The following is a 20,945-nucleotide window of genomic DNA, read 5'->3' on the forward strand; positions in this document are numbered from 1 at the left end:
CATCATCACCAGCTCGCCAAAGCTTTGACCTTTCCTCACTTGATTGCAATTGGTATCTTATTTTCTTCAACTGAACGCTCGTAATAATGATGTTTTATGAAATCTGGGTTTCTTAGATACACGATGAGTTTTCTTATCACGTAATCTGATTCGTAGATGGTTTCCAAAGATTAAAGCTTTTTGTGTGTTGACTTTGTAATAATCCTCTGTTTCTGCTCTTTTTTGGGAGGATGATTCCATCTGTTTACTTATATATATATGTATCTTTAAGGATTAAATGTTGGGTTTGTGTTTGTTTTGGCTTTGTTCTTCACTAGACCTTAAGAGTTTGGTTTTCACAATTTTTTAGGTGTTGGATCAACGATTGGAGCAGGGGTTTATATACTTGTGGGAACAGTGGCTAGAGAGCATTCAGGACCTGCTCTTGCTCTTTCCTTCCTTATAGCTGGAATATCCGCTGCCCTTTCCGCCTTTTGCTATGCAGAACTCTCTAGTCGTTTCCCTTCAGCTGGGAGTGCCTATCATTATTCTTACATTTGCATTGGTGAAGGGTAACATTTTTACTTGCTTATATAGTTATGTAGCGGTTTCTCTGGATTTTATTCGTCACTCGATGTTTTTACTCATTGCGTTTGGTTATGAAATTCTTGTTATTGCAGTGTTGCTTGGTTGATTGGCTGGGCAGTGATTCTGGAATACACTATTGGTGGTTCAACAGTTGCTCGTGGCATATCTCCCAATCTGGTTTTTACCCTTTCACTCATTGATATCTCTTCTTCCTTGCATCGCTTACATTCATTGTTTTGTTTCTTGAAAAGTGTTGTTATATTTGTTTTGTTGAATTGAAGTTTAGTAGTGTTGCAATGCATGCTGATCCATTCTTTTCTTAGAGCTATTACTTTGGTTGGCATTGATTTCCATACAGGCCTACAAAGCTCTACATGATCATTCTCTTTGGAATCTTAAGCCAATGACCTCCTTTTATCAAGGATTCTTGTGATATCTGGAATGATATTTATAGCTATAGATAACAATAAAGGGAATTTTTTTAATTTTTACATGAACGTTTGGAAATTGTTTTGTTATCATGTAATGACATTCTAATATAACATGATAGGCTATGATTTTTGGTGGTGAAGATTGTTTGCCTACAATATTAGCTCGTCATCAAATCCCAGGCCTCGATATTGTTGTTGACCCGTGTGCTGCTGTACTAGTGTTCATTGTAACAGGCCTCTTGTGCACTGGAGTGAAGGAGGTATAGATGTCATATTTATTTCAATTACGTTGTATGGAAAGACTCAACTCTGCTGAACTGTTTTTGGTTTTTAAAGTGAAATTTCTCTTCTCTGCAGAGCACATTTGCTCAGGGAATTGTAACAACAGCAAATGTCTTTGTTATGCTATTTGTCATAATAGCTGGAAGTTATCTGTGTTTCAAGACGGGTTGGGTTGGTTATGAACTTCCAACAGGGTAAATTGAGCATTCCTTATGCTACCACCATCATGTTGTCAGAGGGAAGTTATATGATACATATTGTTTTTGTTTCTTTAGGTATTTTCCATATGGTGTTGATGGAATGCTTACTGGGTCTGCTACTGTTTTCTTTGCTTACATTGGGTTTGACTCAGTTGCAAGTATGGCAGAGGAGGTCCGTATCATATAATGTTGCAGTATCATATTGAAGGATGCATTGGTTTATATACTTAACATTGCTGTTTCATATGCAGGTGAAAAATCCCCAGCGGGATTTACCACTCGGTATTGGTCTTTCACTGCTGCTTTGTTGTTTGCTATACATGATGGTCTCTGTTGTTATTGTTGGTTTAGTGCCGTATTATGCTATGGACCCTGACACTCCAATATCCTCCGCATTTGCTAGTCATGGAATTCAATGGGCGGCGTAAGTCCATGAGTTGGTTAAGATGCAATACTGTTCATTGACAGGACTTGTTTAGAGTTTGATTTGTTTTTTTTTTTCCATTGCCCTTTTCTCTTATAGGTATTTGATAACTTTAGGTGCTGTCATGGCTCTTTGTTCTGCATTAATGGGTTCCATTCTCCCTCAGGTAAACTAATAAACATAATTCAAGTGTTAAGATCTATAGATTTCAGGATTCGTGTTGTACCATACTCTTTGCTAAGTAATTGTTGCTTGAGCGGTGAAAGACCAACTTATTCATTAAAGTACTTATTCGTTTTTAAGCCGCGGATTCTGATGGCAATGGCTAGGGATGGTCTCTTGCCTTCATTTTTCTCAAATGTGAATCAACGCACACAGGTACCTGTTAATGGAACCATAACAACTGGTTTGTGTGCAGCAGTCTTAGCTTTCTTTATGGATGTTTCGCAACTGGCGGGAATGGTAATTAACACATTATGATTAACCAAAATTACCTGGTCAAGTACTTAAAGCACAACTTAGCTTGTAACTAGAACTTGACAAGCTTTAGTTGGTGTAGGTGAGTGTCGGGACACTTGTTGCATTTACAATGGTTGCAGTATCAGTGTTGATAGTCCGATATGTTCCTCCAGATGAGGTAATAATATGATCGGAACCATAAACGTTTTCTTTATACTTCGTTAAGGAGAGAAGTCTCTAACTATCTTCCAATGGACAAACCAAAATCCCCAACTCCTTTACAATGCTATGCATTAGACTGACTACGCTTTTATCAGGTACCCCTTCCCTCATCACTTCTAGAGAGCATTTGTTCTGTTCCCTTCCAATGTGATGAAGAGAACTCATCCAGTCACGTTGGGACTTCCATTGGAAGTAAAGAACCTTTACTTTGCCACACTGATGCTTCAATTGTGGAGAAGCAAGAAGCTCAAGGAGGATGTAAGTTACTAATCATTTTTGCAAAGTAGCTCTATATGTCTGCTCATCATCTCTGGTCTTGGACTAAGCAAAAGGTTCACATTTGTTGTTGATTCTGTAGGGGTTCCCAACAAAGAAAACAGAAGAAAACTCGCTGGTTGGAACATTACGTTCACTTGTATTGGAAACTTCCTTTTAAGCTATGCAGCGTCAAGCTTCCGCTTGCCAGGGTTAGTTCATCAACCGTTTATTTACTTGAGCTAATGTCTCTTACTGGAATTCAAAATTTGGGCCTTTTTATAGAATACTTAGCTCCATTTTTATGCAAATTATCAACAGAGTCCTCAGATATTCTGTATGTGGTGTTGGTGGATTGTTCCTTCTTGTTGGTTTGATTGTTCTGAGTTGCATAGATCAGGATGATGCTAGACACAGTTTTGGGCATTCTGGAGGTACTGATGTCTTTGATTTTCCTAAAAACAAACCAGCCTAATGTTTTGTAGTAAGCATTTCATTTGGCTACAAATAAGAAAGTTTCATGAGTTGTAACTTATAACTATTTCGTATTACAGGCTTCATTTGCCCGTTTGTTCCGCTTTTGCCTGTTGTATGCATTCTTATCAACATGTACCTCTTGGTAAACCTTGGGTGAGTTATGGATCATTACACCACATTTGTAAATTACTAGCGGATGAGTTTACTGTAAATATAACATTTTGTCTTTCTAATTTTTTAGAGCTTCGACATGGGCTCGTGTATCGGTGTGGCTTTTCATCGGAGTGCTTGTTTACATTTTCTATGGGCGAAGAAACAGCTCTCTTGTGAATGCAGTTTATGTCCCCACTGCTCATGCCAAGGAGATTCGTCCCACTTCTAGACATTCTTTGGCTTAAATCTACATGAAACCATCACTGGAGGCTCAAAATCTGTTCATGTAGATTTAAGCCAAAGAATGTCATGAAGATCTGTCATATATGGTTCAACAAAATCTGTAATATAATTTTTTTAAAAAAAAATTGGATGATCAAGTCAGGTTGTAAATAAAAAAAAAGTTCAAATGCCGCTGCTTATAGGCATTGTATATATATAAACTGTAAATTTGTTTTGTTTAAAGCTTTATAAAAGTATCTCTCATTTATCATATATCTCAGTTATATTCATACGATTCATGGTATCAAAATCTTTTTATTTTTGGTTTCTAAATTAGTATTAATCTTCTTTCATCCTCTATTTGGGTTTGTTTTGTTGATCGGAACCATGATTCATGATATCACCATTCTTATTCTTTTTATTGCTCTTGAAATAAACACAATATCCTTTTTATAGTATAGTTTAGACCACCTTTAGTTTTTTTTTTTCATTTCTAAAACAGAAGAAGAGATGGAACTAAGCTCCCACAAACTTGGAACAACAACTGAAGTATAACAAACAACTAAAGATATCATGATATGACTCCTTACTATTAATATAAGAAGATCTAATTAGATAGACTTGTGAATGAAATTTTAATTGGGTTTCTTCAAATGTACATATATCTTTTCAACCCCATCATTGTATCTTTATGATCTTCATTGAATTGAATGAGAATTAGAAGCAGGCTTGGGGTTTGACCAAATTACCAAGAGTACTGTCACCAAGGACATTGACACATGAAGATTGGGCAGCTTCATTAGCATATCTCAAATTAATGTCCTTCATTCTTATACGTGTGCATGGAGTTTTAGAACTGCAGTCCAATTTTACAGCAATTTTCGTAGCTGATGTTCCTCTTATGCCTTGATAAAAAATTACATCGTTTATCCTCACTCCCGATTCCTAGATCATTATCAACAAGAAAAGAAATTATAAACTGAGATGCTTCACTCCTCTCTAACTAATGTACATTGTTTCTTTTTCCTTAACTAACACGTATATAAGTAGTGAGAGTAATCGTTCATGTAGACCAATTCAACTCATCTTTTATTATATAAGATGCAAAATTTTGCACCTAATAAATAAATAAGTTACCTGAGAAGGACAGTTGATGTTATGAGGGCAATAGTGTTGGTCAATAATTATGGTAAACTTGACATTGAACATGAGAGAGTCTAAGAACCGAACCCTCTGAACAAAACCAGATGTTGGATTAACCCATGACTTGATTCTTAATCCATTGTCTGTTCCTACAAACACTGTCTTCTTTATAATTTGGGATCATGATCACCATGTCCGTACAGCCACCGTCCGTACAACCTCCACCGGGCCGTCCGTACAATCTCGTTTAGAAGCCCGCTCAAACCCTTACAAGACCTATGTGAGGCTCAAACATTATCTCTAGATCCTTCTCATATGATCGTTGGCGTGTTGAAGCAAGTGGGAAGGGAGAAGTCAACCATTAGTCACATGTTGTGTTAAGAGTCTTAGATGTCACTTTCATCATGTAAATCGTGTAGTATCTTGTGTAGAATATTCTCTAGATTTATGTCTATATTAGGAATGTAACCATGAACTAAATCAAGTAAGAAGTTCTTTTCTTTTTCTACACTTTCCCTCTTACTCTCTCTCGACCACTCTCAACCTCTCTTGTTCTATACACTCAATCGGTTCACTTTCTAAACTTACATGGTATCAGAGCTTCATTGTTCCTAACCTCAAACCCTTCACTCTCATCTCTAAACTTCCGCTCTATCTCTTCTATCCGTTTTCATTACAATCTCAAAAGTTGATTCTCTTTATCTGTTGGGTAATACTACAGACCGGCGGATAAAACTCCATGGAAGGCACAAAGACCTTGATTGTTCCAGTTACTCTCAAAGGAGAGAACTACTTGTTTTGGGCAAGAACCACAAAGACGGCACTATGTGGTCGAGGGCTTTGGACCCATATTACCACGAGTGCGGCTCCCAAAGAAGAGCCTAGCAAAGACGGCAAAGAAGCGGTCACCAGCGGTGAAGACAAATGGTTTCAAGAAGACCAGAGTGTGCTCGCTATAATCCAGAACTCCCTTGATGCTCCAATACTCGAAGCCTACTCATATTGCGAGACGGCTAAAGATCTATGGGACACATTACAAAATGTGTTTGGTAACACTACCAATTTAAACCGAGTATTTGAAATCAAGAGGGCCATCAAAAACCTAAACCAAGAAGACATGGAGTTCACCAAACACTTTGGAAAGTTTAGGTCTCTTTGGGCTGAGCTTGAGATGCTTAGGCCAGCCACACTCGATCCGACCATACTGAATAAAAGGCGAGAGCAAGACAAGGTGTTCGGACTCCTCCTCACACTAAACCCTTCGTACAATGACCTCATCAAACACATCTTGAGGTCGAACAAGCTTCCTAGCCTAGAGGACGTGTGTAGCCAGATTCAAAAGGAGCATGGCTCCATGGGGCTGTTTGGAAACAAGGGGGAGCTTGTAACCGCTAACAAGGTTGAAGTAGCGACCGCAAACAAGGGCTACTATCAAGGTGAAGACAAGAACCCTCCAGTGTGTAATCATTTCAAGAAGCCTGGTCATTTCAAGAATCAGTGCTGGATTCTCCACCCACACCTTCGAGCCAACCGGTCGATGAATAACTGTGGAACACCAAGAGCACATCAAGCCACCGTGGAACCGCCGAGTGCCGAGCCAAACCAGTGAGTCTCAGATGTGAACGGAACCGCCCTTGCCGCCAACTTTGACCTAGTGAGGAAGTCTGATCTCGATGCTCTCATTAAGGCCCTCAAAGAAAACTCCGGTAACTCCTATCTTGTGTTAAATCAAACTAAACCGCTTATAGTTGATTCCGGAGCTTCGCATCATATGATTAGTGACTCTAGGCTAATTAGTGAAATTAAACCGGCCAATGGAAATGTGATTATAGCTAATGGTGAGAAATTTCCAGTTAAAAGAATAGGTAATCTAAAGTTATTTGATAAGACAACTCAAGCGTTTTATATGCCTAACTTTACCTCGAACTTCCTCTCGGTTAAACGAGCCACTACCGATTTAACCTGTTATGCTATCTTTGGTCCTAACAATGTGAATTTTTAGGATATTGAGACCAGTCAAGTTCTTGGACAAGGAGGTTCCAAGGGTGACTTATATGTTCTTGAAGACTTAAATCTATCTTCCCCTAATGCATCTTGTTTTAGTTCAGTTTCTATTAAAGCAAACAATGCTATATGGCATGCTAGATTAGGACATCCTCATTCTCGTGCCTTAGAAATTATGTTTCCAAGTATTTCTTTTAAAAACAATGAATGTGAGGCTTGTATTCTTGGTAAACATTGCAAAACTGTTTTCCCAAAGTCTTTAACTATATATGAGAATTGTTTTGATTTGGTTCATTCGGATGTGTGGACTTCTCCATGTTTGTCTAGAGAAAATCAAAAATATTTTGTCACTTTTATTGATGAGAAGTCTAAATATACTTGGTTAACTCTTTTACCTACTAAGGATAGGGTTCTTGAAGCATTTATTAGCTTTCAAAATTATGTGACTAATCATTACAATGCTAAAATTAAGATTTTAAGGTCGGACAATGGTGGTGAATACACTAGTCATGCCTTCAAACAGTACTTGACCAACCATGGAATCATTCACCAAAGCAGCTGCCCTTACACTCCACAAGAAAATGGTGTGGCCGAACGAAAGAATAGACATCTTATGGAAGTCGCTCGGTCTATGATGTTTCACACCAACGTTCCTCGGAGGTTTTGGGGAGACGCAGTCCTTGCCGCTTGTTATCTTATTAACCGTATCCCTACAAAGATCCTACAAGACGTCTCTCCATTTGAGGTATTAAACAAAGAAAAACCTACGTTTGATCACTTACGTGTATTTGGTTGTACTTGTTTCGTGTTGAGACCAGGGGAATTACGCGACAAACTTGAGGCCAAAAGCACCAAAGCAATGTTCATTGGCTATTCGACTACACAAAAGGGGTGTAAGTGCTATGATCATGAAGCCAAAAGAGTCGTAGTCTCTCGGGATGTGAAGTTCTTGGAGTCTCAAGAGAAAAATCACACTTGGGACGAGACTGATCTACCTAAAGGAAAGAAGGCGGTTACGTCCAAATGAATCTTCAAGATCAAATATCGGAGTGACGGGGAGATTGAACGGTACAAAGGACGGCTTGTGGCGAGAGGCTTCACGCAAACATACAGGGAGGACTATAGGGATACGTTTGCTCCGGTAGCTAAACTACACACGGTTCGTGTAGTTCTCTCGTTAGCAGTCAACTTGAAATGGGAACTGTGGCAGATGGACGTTAAGAATGCGTTTCTACAAGGCGAATTGGAGGACGAGGTCTACATGAGACCACCCATTGGCCTAGAAGACACGGTTAGCCCGGGCAAAGTGTTCAAACTCAACAAAGCAATCTATGGGTTGAAGCAATCGCCAAGGGCGTGGTATCACAAGCTAAGCTCGACCTTGACTAAGCGTGGATTCAAGAGATCAGAATCTGACCACACGCTTTTCACATACCCAAGTGACCAAGGTATCATTGTCATTCTTGTATATGTTGATGACATCATCATATCCGGGAATGACACAGTAGGGATTCAAGAAACTAAGACATATTTAAAGTCGCTTTTGATATTAAGGACCTTGGTGAGTTGAAATATTTCTTAGGGATAGAAGTGTGTCGTTCGGAAGAGGGATTATTTCTATCTCAAAGAATATATGCTATTGATTTCTTAAATGAAGTAGGTAAACTTGGATCAAGACCGGTCACTACACCATTGGATGAGAACTACAAGGTTTGTCGTGAGGGGGAGCTCGAAGATCAACCATTCAAGAATGTAACACAATATAGGCGTTTGGTTGGTAAGCTCATTTACTTAACTATCACTAGACCAGATATCTGTTTTGCTGTGAACCAGGCCAGTCAGCATATGCAAGCTCCGAAGGTGCACCATTGGAACATAGTCAACCGGATTCTCAAGTATATCAAAGGATCACCGGGTCAAGGAATATGGATGGGGTGCAATAACAACACGGAGCTCGTAGGATATTGTGATGCGGACTATGCAGGAGACAAGGGAGACCGCAGATCAACAAGAGGCTATTGTACCTTCCTTGGAGGCAACCTAGTCACATGGAAGAGCAAGAAGCAGAAGGTGGTGTCCCTATCCAGCGCCGAGTCCGAGTATAGAGCAATGTGCAAGCTGACTACCGAATTGATGTGGCTCAAGAATCTACTCAAAGACCTTGGAGTCAACATCACAAAGCCTATCACGATGCATTGTGATAATGAAGCAGCCATTCATATCGCAACCAACTCGGTATTCCACGAGAGAACGAAGCATATTGAAGTTGATTGTCACAAAGTCCGAGAGCAAATCCAACTAGGCGTAACCCTCCCTTGCCACACCGAGAGTTCCGAGCAACTGGCCGATGTATTCACCAAGGCTGCAAGCCCTCAAGTATGTGAGTACATACACTCAAAGCTTGGACTCATGGACCTCACCAAACCTTGAGAGCCTACACTCTTTTTCCCTTAAGTATAGTTTTTTTTCCCAAGAGGTTTTCTATACTAAGGTTTTTAACGAGGTAGGTGATCAATGGTTCAAGCTTGTGTCATGGGATTCAATGACTAAAGCTTGAGGGGGAGTATAATTTGGGATCATGATCACCATGTCCGTACAGCCACCGTCCGTACAACCTCCACCGGGCCGTCCATACAATCTTGTTTAGAAGCCCACTCGAACCCTTACAAGACCTATGCGAGGCTCAAACATTATCTCTAAATCCTTCTCATATGACCATTGGCGTGTTGAAGCAAGTGGGAAGGGAGAAGTCAACCATTAGTCACATGTTGTGTTAAGAGTCTTAGATGTCATTTTCATCATGTAAATCGTGTAGCATCTTGTGTAGAATATTCTCTAGCTTTATGTCTATATTAGGAATGTAACCATGAACTAAATCAAGTAAGAAGTTCTTTTCTTCTTCTACACTTTACCTCTTACTCTCTCTCAACCACTCTCAACCTCTCTTGTTCTATACACTCAATCGGTTCACTTTCTAAACTTACATTCTTCACCGTCCAATTTTGAACTCCTTCTTCTTCTCTATCCTTTCCCAAGCTCCCAATGCTTCATTTTAGATAAAAGAAAATTGTATTATATACACGCATATGTTTCATATGGGTGCATATATAGCGTTTTATTTCAAAGAATCTATATTTCACATTATAAAAGTATAGTTTTCTATTCTTGACATATGGGGCTCACCTGATTCCATGACCAGGGCCACATGTGACTCGTTCGACCCACAAGTTCTTGGTTCCAGGGCCAATGGAGATACAGTCGTCACCGGTTTTGATGGAAGCGTTGCGGATCTCAACATTGGTCGATAGCTGAACATGGATGCCATTTGTGTTAGGACTTTTTCCATCAGCCACGATTTGAATATCATCGAGCTTAACATCACGGCATCGGTTGATGACAATGTGGAACATTTGGCTGTTCAGTGATAGTACTCCCTTCACATTGATTCTACTGCACTCCACAAAACTCATTGTCTACATCATTCACACAAACAAAAAAAGAGTCAGAGATCTAGGGTTTTTGTTCAAAAGATATTGATATAAGTTCTTGCAACATTATTTTAATTAATTTTGTAAATATAAAGGATAATGGGCGTACCGTAGCACCAGCTGGACAGTTGTTGCTAGATGAAGCTTTGCAAGACCATAACGAGGGTCCCTTGGCGTCGAGAGAACCACCGATAACGGAAACTCCACTGACTCGTTCAAAGCTGAGCCAGTTTGCTTCTTTCCCAAGAAACATGTAATCCTCCGAACCAACAAGAGTACCATCGATCCTGAAGACAATATTAAGACTCTTGCAACCCACACCATTGAAACGAACAGGGCTAACCAGATACCGTCCTTTTGGCACGTATATAACGGCTGCATCAGTGGACCCGCACGCTGCATCCCATGCCTTGACAAAAGCTGGAGCTGAGTCAACCATACCGTTAGGTTTAGCTCCGAAGCTCAACACATTGAATTGTTTTGTTGCATGAGATGGTCTTGATAAAGACAAGAAGAGGGCTATTGCAATAAGGATGTAAGCGTGTAGATTTGTACTTTGGACCCTCTCCATTTTGTTTTTGCTTAATGATTTGGAGAAATGAAAACGAGTTTTGATTTTCTTGGCAGGTTGATTGAGTAGAAAAAGGTAATAAAACAATTGATGGATTACTTAAGTTCTAAACAATTTAATAGGGTGACAATGACACAGCGCGTCTGCATGGATTACTTAAGTTCTAAACTATAATCAAGAGTATCTTTGTTACTCGATTCTCTGTTTTTGTTGTTATAAAAAAATACTGATATTAAAAAGTTATTAAAATTGTTAAATAAAAATATGGTATATACGACCAAGAGTAATTAATGTTGCAGATATTTAATATTTTGGGAGCAAAAAAACTAAAAGAAACTTTTTTTCTGAAAAAAAAAATAAAAACTAAAAGAAACTTTCTTTTTTTGGACAAACATTATATATATATATATATATATATATAATGTGAATTAATTTTTTTTTTAGGCAGACTTAACTAAATTAATAAAACTCATGTATTGGTCTTTACCATCAAAACAATTTAAACGACGACTTAATTAAACAGGCGCAGCTTTCTTTTTTTCGAATCAAACTACCTTTTTCGTTTAGAATTTAGAATTTACATTGAATCTTTTTTAAATCTTTAGTTGAAAGATATCCATGGCCTTTTGTCGCCTCCAGATTAGGATAGATTGAATCAACATATGCTTAATTAACTATATTCATAGATACAGTGAATCTACGAATACTACAATAGCTAGGAACAAAACAATTTTAAATACATTCTAATGATTTTTAACATATAGTACAACGGATTAATGGCACAAGTATTTTAATAAAGATTACGTAAAAGAATGTTACTGAAACTCTTCTAGTGTGATACATATTTGAAAGAAAAAAAAATTGTTTTTGGCATAACACTTTTTTACATAAAAGGACATATCTTTTTTCCACTTTGACTCTTCATTATGTTCTTTTTCATTTAGGATTGTGTCTTTTTACCATAATATTCCGTTTTCTATTTTTATTATTATTATTATATTTTTTTTTTATCATTTCTTCGTTTCAAATAATTGTATGTTTTACTAATAGTTGTGTCTATCTAAAATTTATATGTATATATAATTTATATAAATTTTAAATAACTATCAAATTTTTTATGGTATAAGTGTAAAAAAATGTTTAGAAATGTCAAATCGTTTTATCAAACTTTTATTTTTATTTATATTTTTAACTGTAGGTTATATTTTCTTATTATTGTAAATTAAATCTTCTTCGTGTACATTTTCACTAACCTATCCAACTATCAATCACTTATGTCTTCCCCAATCTATATATTTATTTACAAACAAAAAGTCAACAATTTAAGTCTTCAATGAATTCAAAATTTAACAACCAATGAATTTTCATGTATTCGAAAATTGTTTCTAAACATATATTAGTTTATAACTGAAAAATTCCTATTATTTTCAACGTTCTTTTGAAAATAAATTTTAATCAGTTTCTAGAAATAATTCACATATTTACGTCACTATATCATACCTATTTGTTATATACATTTGCTTTTGACTTATAACCATTTTAATAATCCTAAAAATAATTTAGAAAGTCACATTTTCAGACTATTTCTAATTATAAATATTCTTCATGTAGATTTTCACCATGTGTATTCATTTACCATTCATGTAATTTTAATCCTATTTATTTGAAGTTACTAAAAAATATTGTTTTCATTTATATATATTAATAGTTCAATGGATCCAAATTTTAATGACCAATGATTAAAAGTATTTTTTTAAAGTACTAAACAAATTTTATTACAAGAATGAATTTTTATTCAGGCTTATTGCTTTAACAAAAGAGTTATAGGATTTTTCTTAAAATATAGTTTTAATTTTATCACTTTTCTATAAAGTTGTTTGGATTGTCTCATATTTTACTATAAATATTCATTTTGTATTTTTACTTATAAATGTTGTTGCCTTCTTAAAAAATATTTATATAAATAGTGTGTTAGTCATCATTCTTCTTTTTACATTTTTATTTATAAACGTTTTTAACAATTTTTCAAAAATATTTACGATATAACGTATAAATTTATGATCACGATAATTTAATAAATATATGTAACTAAATATTTTTTTGTAAGAAATACTTTATTAAAAATAAGTTTCCTGGCGATATCTGAGAGTCTCGTAGCCTCCCTTAGATAATTGCAAACCAATATCCATATTGTTATAATAACAACAAAACTAGTTTTTAAAACTATTCTTTTCAAAACTAGTTTTCAAAAATGCTCCCTCCTAAAATTTTTTATTACAAAAACAAAAAAATAAGACTTGCGAATAGTGGACGAAAAAAAAAAGAAAAAAAAAAAGACTTGCGAATAGTGTAATTCCAGTAAAACCAATTTTTTTTTGGTTTGGTAAAGAGTTGCATTAAAACTTATAACTCAGAATAAACCGGTCGTTACGAATCGGTTAACAAACTCTATAACCTAGTCGCTTACAACCTCATTTGGAAACCCAAATAAGCAGTATCGGAAAACTATGCTGCTCCGGTCAGTTCGCACCGTCGAGCTGCTCCGCCGAATCTCCACTTCTTCAGTCTCCGGATTTCGCACTTCTCCTCTCTTCTTACAACGTTGCAATGGCGTTCAAAGCTATTTACCATACGGAGTAACAACAACATCAGAGACTCCTTTCCCCACTCATATCTCTCGCCACTGTTATTCTATTAGCGTGAGTCCACAAAATGAGAATCGAGACACGAACGCGTCAGCACCGGTTTCTCTACGGCGGACTAATAACAGAAAAATCACACCGCGAATTAATTATAACAGAAAGATTTCACGGCGGAGGCAGGCGGGAAAATCACCAACAAACTCGCCGGCGGCTGATGCGGTAGATTTGGCGTTGGACTCGGTGGTGAAGATCTTCACTGTTTCTACAAGTCCTAGTTACTTTCTTCCTTGGCAGAATAAGTCTCAGCGAGAATCAATGGGCTCTGGTACCACTCTCAATCTCTTCTTTTCTTGTTTTTCCCCATTGTTCTAAGTCTCTTTGGTAATTGATGTAGGATTTGTGATTTCGGGAAGAAGGATTGTAACGAATGCTCATGTGGTGGCTGATCACTCGTTTGTGTTAGTTAGAAAGCATGGTTCGTCCATAAAGCATAGAGCAGAAGTACAAGCGGTTGGTCATGAATGTGATTTAGCTGTATTGGTAGTTGATAGTGAAGTGTTTTGGGAAGGTATGAATTCGTTGGAGCTAGGAGATATACCTTTTCTTCAGGAAGCTGTCGCTGTAGTTGGCTATCCTCAAGGTAAATAGTTCTTGGAGACATATCAAGTAAAGTAGGGCTTAAGATGGTATCACTTGTTGATGTATCTTGGCTACTAGCTCTGTCATGTCATTGGTCTGTTCTTAAACATGTACATTTTTGTAATGCATTCAAAGAATTGTAAAACGTTTCTGTTGTCTAAATGTGATGTATGATGATGATTAAATAACAAAGTTTATTACACTTTGGGTTATGAATGATCATGTTTGGCACTTTGTGTTAAGTAATGGTTTTGACTTTGTAATGAATACAGGTGGTGACAACATCTCTGTTACAACCGGTGTTGTGTCTCGAGTTGAACCCACACAATATGTTCACGGTGCCACACAGCTAATGGCTATACAAATAGATGCGGCGATTAACCCCGGGAATAGTGGTGGTCCAGCAATTATGGGAAACAAAGTAGCTGGTGTAGCGTTTCAGAATCTTTCAGGTGCTGAGAACATAGGGTGAGTAGGAACTATCAATTTTTGATACCTTTCTAGCTCTATTTGCATTAACAAAGCTAACGTAATCAGGAAGAGGATTAAAAACAAAGTTTCTATCTCTATGTGATTTCACTGCTGTCTTGAGATATCTCCCAAATTGAAGATTCTGGTCTTGGTTACCAATATGCATAATAATCGAAGTATAGTATACGTGTGTGTTGACAAGCCAAACTTTAAAAAACTAACATTTTATTTTGTCGTTTCAAACTGCAGCTATATCATTCCAACACCAGTAATTAAGCATTTCATAACTGGTGTTGAACAGTGTGGTAAATACATTGGTTTCTGCTCAATGGGTGTATCATGTCAGCCTATGGAGAATGCTCAACTCCGTATTGGGTTTCAGATGAGTCCTGAAATGACAGGGGTTCTTATAAGCAAAATAAACCCTCTATCAGATGCTTACAGAATTCTGAAGAAGGATGATGTTATTCTCTCATTTGATAGTGTTTCTATAGCAAATGATGGAACAGGTATATATTTATTCCGTTATCCCCATGAACCTCAGTCCTGAATTGTTTGTCTGTTTTGCTGATGACGTGTATTGCAGTTCCTTTCCGGAACAGGGAGAGAATCACTTTTGATCATCTGGTATCTATGAAAAAACCAAATGAATCAGCCTTGGTTAAAGTCTTGAGGGAGGGAAAAGAACAGGAGTTCAGTATCACACTAAAACCTGTAAGTCATTTGTTCTTGACCAATAAAAGATATTACTAACTAAATCACGGTATGTCGTTTAATCGCTGGTTCATATTACATCTATATAATGGACAATCATCTGTTCTTCTGAGCTTAAAAGTTTTTGTGTTGTATGCAGCTGCAACCGCTGGTTCCAGTGCATCAATTTGATCAGCTCCCCAGTTATTACATTTTTGCGGGCTTTGTATTTGTACCTCTCACTCAGCCATACCTTCATGAATATGGAGAAGATTGGTACAACACTTCTCCCCGCAGTTTATGCGTGCGTGCATTGAAAGATTTGCCCAAAAAAGCCGGTCAACAACTTGTCATTGTCTCTCAGGTTTGTGCCTTCTTTACCCTAGTTCTTTTCTTTTTACCAATTATGTTCTGTTAAAAAGATTTTCACTACAAACTTAATCAAATAATTCTGGTTCATACTATTTTCTGAATTTAAATTGTTAGAAGGTTTGAAAATCACTTGAGCTACAATGATAATAAGCACTTACAGTTGACCTGATGTCCTGTGTTTTCTAAACAACGAAAGCTTGCTTTAGAGCTTTTGTATTGATAGCAAATATACCAACAATGATGTCTTGCCATTTAGGCATCATTAGTGATAATTTAATCTCTGTGTGGTATAGGTGTTAATGGATGACATCAACACAGGATACGAGCGTCTCACAGAGCTACAAGTAAGTAAAAGCTAATCTTAAGCCTCTTTGTAATCACTGCAAATTACTCCTGACATATTAGGAATCGGCAATCCTAAATCAACTTAACGGAATACCATATGATTCTAATAACAGCAAGTTCGAAATGAACAGTCATGACTTGTCTATATAACTTTGGCATGATAGATTTGCGTGGTTTATTGTTTCTAAGGCTGATGAACAAAAAAAACTGTATTTGTGTTGAAAACAGGTGAAGAAAGTGAACGGAGTGGAAGTGGATAATCTGAGACATCTATGTCAGCTCATAGAGAACTGCAACACCGAGAATTTGAGGGTGGATTTAGAGGATGATGAGAGGGTAATCTTCTTGAACTACCAATCCGCAAAAATCGCCACTTCTTTGATTTTGAAACGGCATAGAATAGCATCTGCAATGTCCAGCGATCTGCTTATTGAACAAAATCCAGTAACCGAGTTGGCTTCTTCTTGTTCTGTGGTCTGAGCCAAGGCCAATGCCATATTCAAATTCATTCCATATTTGTAAAACCACAATGTTGTATCCTCATAAACATTTAGGGATTTGATAAGAGGCTTTTTATGAGCCTGAATTTTGAATGTGATTTATAGATAAAAGTGTTTTACTCCAAAAATATTAGTATCTTCATTTCTAAGTTACGCGGATGATTTTCCAGGTGAGAATTAGTGGTGGTATAGTTCAAAATTGAATTCTCTTTGCCAAATTCGAGTCTTCGCCTAAAACTGAATTGGACCCCAAATTTTAGTTAGTGCGTAGGGAAACAAACTAGAAAGCCAGACTCTTTATTTTTATTTTTTTGTCTTCTTGCTTTTCATTACTCTGCTGTCTGCTCTCACGTTCCAATGAGACAAACGAGACAAAACAAAACAAGAAAGGAGAACACAAATCCCTTTCCGTGTCTTAAGCGAACTGTCACATCCGTACGTGCATCGTATAAAGACGAAAACACCCTCCAACTACACTAGTTATCACTTATTACTCACACTCTCTCTCTGGTTTCTTCTCGTCTTTCTCGGGCAGTGAAAGAATTGAAGAAAGAAGGTTTTTATTCTTTTTCTGAGAAGATGACTTCGTCGTGGGAGATGCAACTAGTGGAAACAGCTAAAGAGGAACTCGAGATTCTTCAATCTCAGTATCCTAGCCGCTTCGCCCACCTCAAAGACGATCTTCAATCTTTCATTTCTCACCTTAGTGAAGATCACGCGCCGCCGCGTTTGTCAGCCTCTTCCTCCTCCGTAGTCCTCACTCAAGGTACTCTCAATACATGTGTTTTTTCGTTTGTCTTGTGACTGATGAATGATAGAATAACCCGTTTGTTTATTTATTTTTTTGCTTTGTTACTCCATTTATTTTTGTTACTCAGTTCTGAGATTATTTTCCTTATGAGTAAGATTATTACATTTCATAAGGCCGCCACTATAATTTGCAACAATAGAAATACTACTATATCCTTGTTTTTTTTCTATTATACTCAAAAATTATTTTGTATTTATTAATTTCTATGCAACTTCTTTAACAAATATATTTTTTATTTATGCAAAAATTATTTTAACTTATCTTTATTGATTAAAAGTGATACTACTAGTATAATTAATGACCTTTTTTTTTTTAAGGATGATAAATCTTTGCTTTGTCCTTGCTGAATCTCTCTTTTTTTTTTTAATTGTCAAAACCATGTTGAAATATTTTCTGATAATTTGTTCTAAACCATGAATAGGGAAAAAATAAAATAAAAAATAGGATACCTCAAAAGTGTCGTCGTTATTCTCATCAATTGTCCGGTCGACATCAATTTTTTGTCCGTCTTATAAACCACATTTATGGAATCGTTTGTTTGGTCGTCGTCACTTTTGGAAGCACAGATGGAATTTTCAAATTTTATATGCAAATAGTTTCATATATGATTTTTGTACTTTTTAGAGTAATTAAGTAGAATTGGGACGAACAAGAAAAGGAAAAAAATATCTTTCCACTTGCCTATGACAGTGAAGATTTATTTGTCTAATTTTCAGTATTAAAATATCCGTTATATCTAGCATAAGTTAAAAAAAAAAAAAAACCTACATGAAAATTGCTGTTAATTGTTGTTGATGCATTGGACAGAGTCATCAAACTGTAAGAATAAGCAAAAACATAAGAAGAGAAAGTGTGTCATGGACAATTTTGGAGACCAAGTGTCGTCGTCAACAGTGGGAAAGATCCACAAGAACAATAATAACAAGATGGGTCAGAGAGTGGTCACGAAGAGAAAAAATAGAGTTGAAATGGTTCTTGAGAGAGCTCAACTTTGTCTCCAGAAGATAAGAGACGTGAAAGCCTCTTTGTGTTGACCTTTTTTTTTTACATCTTCTGCTGAAATGTATAAGGAAAAATAGTTACCGTCCGAGAAATGTATTGCAAAGTGATGAAAAGTAAAATGCTTCTCGAAAAGTAGGTATAGAGGGTTGAACAATGGGAAAAATGTCATTAAAATCCCCAAGTCTATGTTTTTGTTGAATCATGGAATCTATGTTTGGAGTAATAAAACACTAACTAGCTGTTGATTTCAAAATAAATCTTAAACTTTCGTTGACTCTACTACAAGAAAACAGCCCATTCTCGACTGCAATAAGAGTTTTTAAGTACTCGCTAATTTGCTGTTTACGACTCAATTACGACTAAAACATGTAGTCGTAAATCTTTAGTCGGTAAAAGAATTAGTCGTAAAAATAGTCGTTATTTAACGACTACTTTACGATAAAATTCCGTAGTCGTAAAAATAGTCGTAACAGAGTCGTAAACAGTTACGACTATAATACGACAGAGTTACGATTAACCAGCAGTTATATAGGCAGTCGTAGTATAGTCGTAACATTTAATCATGATATACATTAAATTTGCTTGTAGTCGTAACATACTAGCTATTGATTTACGACTATTTGGCTACTATTCTATTATGCCCCAAATTACATTTGTTTAGGGACTAAAGTTTTGTGGAAAACAAATTTGTAAATGTTTTAAATTGAAATTGGTATATGTTTCTCAAAATATTATGAAACCAATATTGTAAATACAACAAAAACAAGATTGAGACAATAAATTCATATTAACCAATGATTCATAATACAAACCAAAAGAGACAAATGCATACCAAGTTTCTCACAAGACAAATATACAAACCAAAAGAGACAAATGCATACCAGTATACATGTGTCTCAACAAAAGAGACAAGTTCAACAAAAGAGACAAGCTCAACAAAAGAGACAAGCTCATTAGTTAGGTCTATGAAATTGGAGGGTGAGAAGTTAACCTAAAAAGCATCACTGTTTGGAGATGGAGAAGGAACCGGATTTGAAGGTGGAGCTGTTGCAGGAAGTGTGGTTGAGAGTGGCTCTGTGGTTGCTTCAGCTGACTGAGACTTCAAAAACTCCATAAAGGTCGGGTCAGTTTTGCGCAGGTACTTCTCCACTAAGGACAAATGCTCTAACTTGTCCTTCTACTCAGCCACAGCTTGGAAATGTAGTGCTTCACGGGCAGCAACCTCTGCATCACGAGCAGCAACCTCAGCATCATGACGAGAATTATAAGCAGCCTGCTCTTCGATTTGACGTTGAGTTTCCTTCATTTGCTCTTGCAATGACTGAAACATTGCAGACTCTTGTCGTTGGTTTTCCTTGCCATTGAGAAGAGGTTGAAGAGTATGCTTAAGACTTCCAACTCCATACATGTTTCCTCTTGAATCTTTATGAGTAGACTACAAAAACAAAGAAAAAAACACTACGTAAAGAGGCTGTAGAAGTCGAAAGATAATTCAATGTGGGTTGTGAAAAGTGATACTTTACCTGAATAAAGATGCTTGTGTAATCATCTGCTGTGAGCTCTGGAGGCTGTGAAGTATGTTCTCGAAGGTCGGACAACTTCTGCTGCAAGTTCTTCTCATAATTGAGAGAGATTTGCTCCGCCTTCCGGTCAACATAAGTACCATATGGCTTGGTATGTGTCTTAATAAAAACCTCACCAAGACTAACCGGTCTTCCCAATTCCCTTTCCTGCAATGTTACAAAAGAATCAAGGGTTATGACATCATTTAAAGCTCCAAATGTAAAGAAAAACAAAATTTATGGGTATATAAAAGTTACTAACCATTTTGGTATGGATTTGTTGATAAGACTTTGGCCCTGATAAGTGGACGTGAGGACCAAGACCACCATGATCAGACATACGAGCTTTAGAGTAGGTGAGACTCCTTTGTTGTGCTTCTTCAGTCTCCCAATACTCAACCATTGTTTGCCAAATAGTATATCTGATCCATTTGGCCGCTCTCCACTCGTCTTGACATTGCAAATCATGTCTTCCATCCGGCGTTGGCAGATGAGCTCGAAATACTGTTGAACTGTCCCAGTAATCAAAGGATCCCATGTGTGTATTTTCTACATAGCAAAGAGAATATAATGATGTTAGTGGAAACTCAACAAGTAAACCTATATGTGAAAAGGTTAAGAGAGAAAAAAAACTGTACAGCAAACTCGATGAACCATCTCTGTTGTCTGTCCCGAGGCACACATGTCCAGCTATAGTATGGACCATCAAATTTATTTGTAAATTTTTTAGTAATGGTCCTTACCAGTCGCGATTTTTCGTCGCGAGTAAACCTGCAAACACATGAAATAGATGTCAAAGATTGAGTACTTATACATATATATTGGACCTACACAAAACAGAACCTATTAAGAACAATCAAAACAGACATCAATGTTCTAAAACTAACCATCATAGAGCATCACAGTCCATCACACAAAAGCAAAAAATTATTTTACTTAAGAATCAAGTAGAAGAAAGTATTAATACCAGGTCGTGTTTGGCATCGGTGTGGAGGAGAGGACGGTGGTAA

At 36.8% G+C, this 20,945-nt stretch overlaps 5 protein-coding genes across 6 annotated transcripts in view; 3 read left to right on the forward strand and 2 right to left on the reverse strand.

The window, feature by feature from the left end:
* LOC104719321 (cationic amino acid transporter 3, mitochondrial) overlaps positions 1–3,965 on the forward strand; it is a 4,412-nt gene extending 447 nt beyond the window's left edge. Inside the window, exons 2-15 of one of the 2 annotated variants that reach the window (XM_010437216.2) lie at positions 350–551; positions 660–744; positions 1,118–1,258; positions 1,356–1,474; positions 1,556–1,652; positions 1,732–1,904; positions 2,004–2,070; positions 2,283–2,366; positions 2,464–2,541; positions 2,681–2,843; positions 2,944–3,052; positions 3,162–3,274; positions 3,395–3,470; positions 3,559–3,965. In XM_010437216.2, the coding sequence (XP_010435518.1) occupies positions 350–551; positions 660–744; positions 1,118–1,258; positions 1,356–1,474; positions 1,556–1,652; positions 1,732–1,904; positions 2,004–2,070; positions 2,283–2,366; positions 2,464–2,541; positions 2,681–2,843; positions 2,944–3,052; positions 3,162–3,274; positions 3,395–3,470; positions 3,559–3,715 (1,664 nt within the window). In that variant the 3' untranslated portion in view covers positions 3,716–3,965. Of the gene's footprint in view, positions 1–349; positions 552–659; positions 745–1,117; positions 1,259–1,355; positions 1,475–1,555; positions 1,653–1,731; positions 1,905–2,003; positions 2,071–2,207; positions 2,367–2,463; positions 2,542–2,680; positions 2,844–2,943; positions 3,053–3,161; positions 3,275–3,394; positions 3,471–3,558 lie in introns of both variants that reach the window. The other variant, XM_010437215.2, reaches the window with a different exon arrangement.
* LOC104719322 (polygalacturonase-like) lies at positions 4,220–10,904 on the reverse strand. Its single transcript, XM_010437217.1, has 4 exons — positions 10,437–10,904; positions 10,023–10,312; positions 9,824–9,884; positions 4,220–4,637 (listed from the first exon to the last, which is right to left on the reverse strand). Exons 1-4 carry the CDS (start codon positions 10,896–10,898, stop codon positions 4,410–4,412), a joined length of 1,041 nt encoding a protein of 346 aa, XP_010435519.1. The 5' UTR covers positions 10,899–10,904; the 3' UTR covers positions 4,220–4,409.
* On the forward strand, positions 13,369–16,689 carry LOC104719323 (protease Do-like 10, mitochondrial). The gene is made up of 8 exons (XM_010437219.2): positions 13,369–13,865; positions 13,935–14,180; positions 14,452–14,647; positions 14,900–15,159; positions 15,237–15,364; positions 15,504–15,707; positions 16,009–16,059; positions 16,289–16,689. Exons 1-8 carry the CDS (start codon positions 13,406–13,408, stop codon positions 16,538–16,540), a joined length of 1,797 nt encoding a protein of 598 aa, XP_010435521.1. The 5' UTR covers positions 13,369–13,405; the 3' UTR covers positions 16,541–16,689.
* Positions 16,975–18,587, forward strand: LOC104719324. Its single transcript, XM_010437220.2, has 2 exons — positions 16,975–17,326; positions 18,179–18,587. The coding sequence occupies exons 1-2, from the start codon at positions 17,140–17,142 to the stop codon at positions 18,403–18,405; spliced, it is 414 nt and encodes a 137-aa protein (XP_010435522.1). The 5' UTR covers positions 16,975–17,139; the 3' UTR covers positions 18,406–18,587.
* Positions 19,551–20,473, reverse strand: LOC104720501. The gene is made up of 3 exons (XM_010438394.1): positions 20,198–20,473; positions 19,897–20,103; positions 19,551–19,808 (listed from the first exon to the last, which is right to left on the reverse strand). Exons 1-3 carry the CDS (start codon positions 20,471–20,473, stop codon positions 19,551–19,553), a joined length of 741 nt encoding a protein of 246 aa, XP_010436696.1.

Source organism: Camelina sativa, chromosome 10 (genome assembly GCF_000633955.1).
Source record: "Camelina sativa cultivar DH55 chromosome 10, Cs, whole genome shotgun sequence".
Lineage (NCBI taxonomy): Eukaryota > Viridiplantae > Streptophyta > Magnoliopsida > Brassicales > Brassicaceae > Camelina > Camelina sativa.

Excerpts from the sequence above, each read along its gene's own strand:
- LOC104719322 (XM_010437217.1), bottom strand. The coding sequence starts at position 10,898 with ATGGAGAGGGTCCAAAGTACAAATCTACACGCTTACATCCTTATTGCA. Across the intron at positions 9,885-10,022 it reads GGCCCTGGTCATGGAATCAG|CATTGGGAGCTTGGGAAAGG; the intron begins GTGAGCCCCATA and ends TCTAAAATGAAG. Across the intron at positions 4,638-9,823 it reads AAAATTGGACGGTGAAGAAT|GAATCGGGAGTGAGGATAAA; the intron begins GTAAGTTTAGAA and ends ATAATGATCTAG.
- LOC104720501 (XM_010438394.1), bottom strand. The coding sequence starts at position 20,473 with ATGGGATCCTTTGATTACTGGGACAGTTCAACAGTATTTCGAGCTCAT. Across the intron at positions 20,104-20,197 it reads AACAAATCCATACCAAAATG|GAAAGGGAATTGGGAAGACC; the intron begins GTTAGTAACTTT and ends GTAACATTGCAG. Across the intron at positions 19,809-19,896 it reads ACACAAGCATCTTTATTCAG|TCTACTCATAAAGATTCAAG; the intron begins GTAAAGTATCAC and ends TTGTTTTTGTAG.
- LOC104719323 (XM_010437219.2), top strand. The coding sequence starts at position 13,406 with ATGCTGCTCCGGTCAGTTCGCACCGTCGAGCTGCTCCGCCGAATCTCC. Across the intron at positions 14,181-14,451 it reads TGTAGTTGGCTATCCTCAAG|GTGGTGACAACATCTCTGTT; the intron begins GTAAATAGTTCT and ends TAATGAATACAG. Across the intron at positions 16,060-16,288 it reads AGCGTCTCACAGAGCTACAA|GTGAAGAAAGTGAACGGAGT; the intron begins GTAAGTAAAAGC and ends TGTTGAAAACAG.
- LOC104719324 (XM_010437220.2), top strand. The coding sequence starts at position 17,140 with ATGACTTCGTCGTGGGAGATGCAACTAGTGGAAACAGCTAAAGAGGAA. Across the intron at positions 17,327-18,178 it reads CTCCGTAGTCCTCACTCAAG|AGTCATCAAACTGTAAGAAT; the intron begins GTACTCTCAATA and ends TGCATTGGACAG.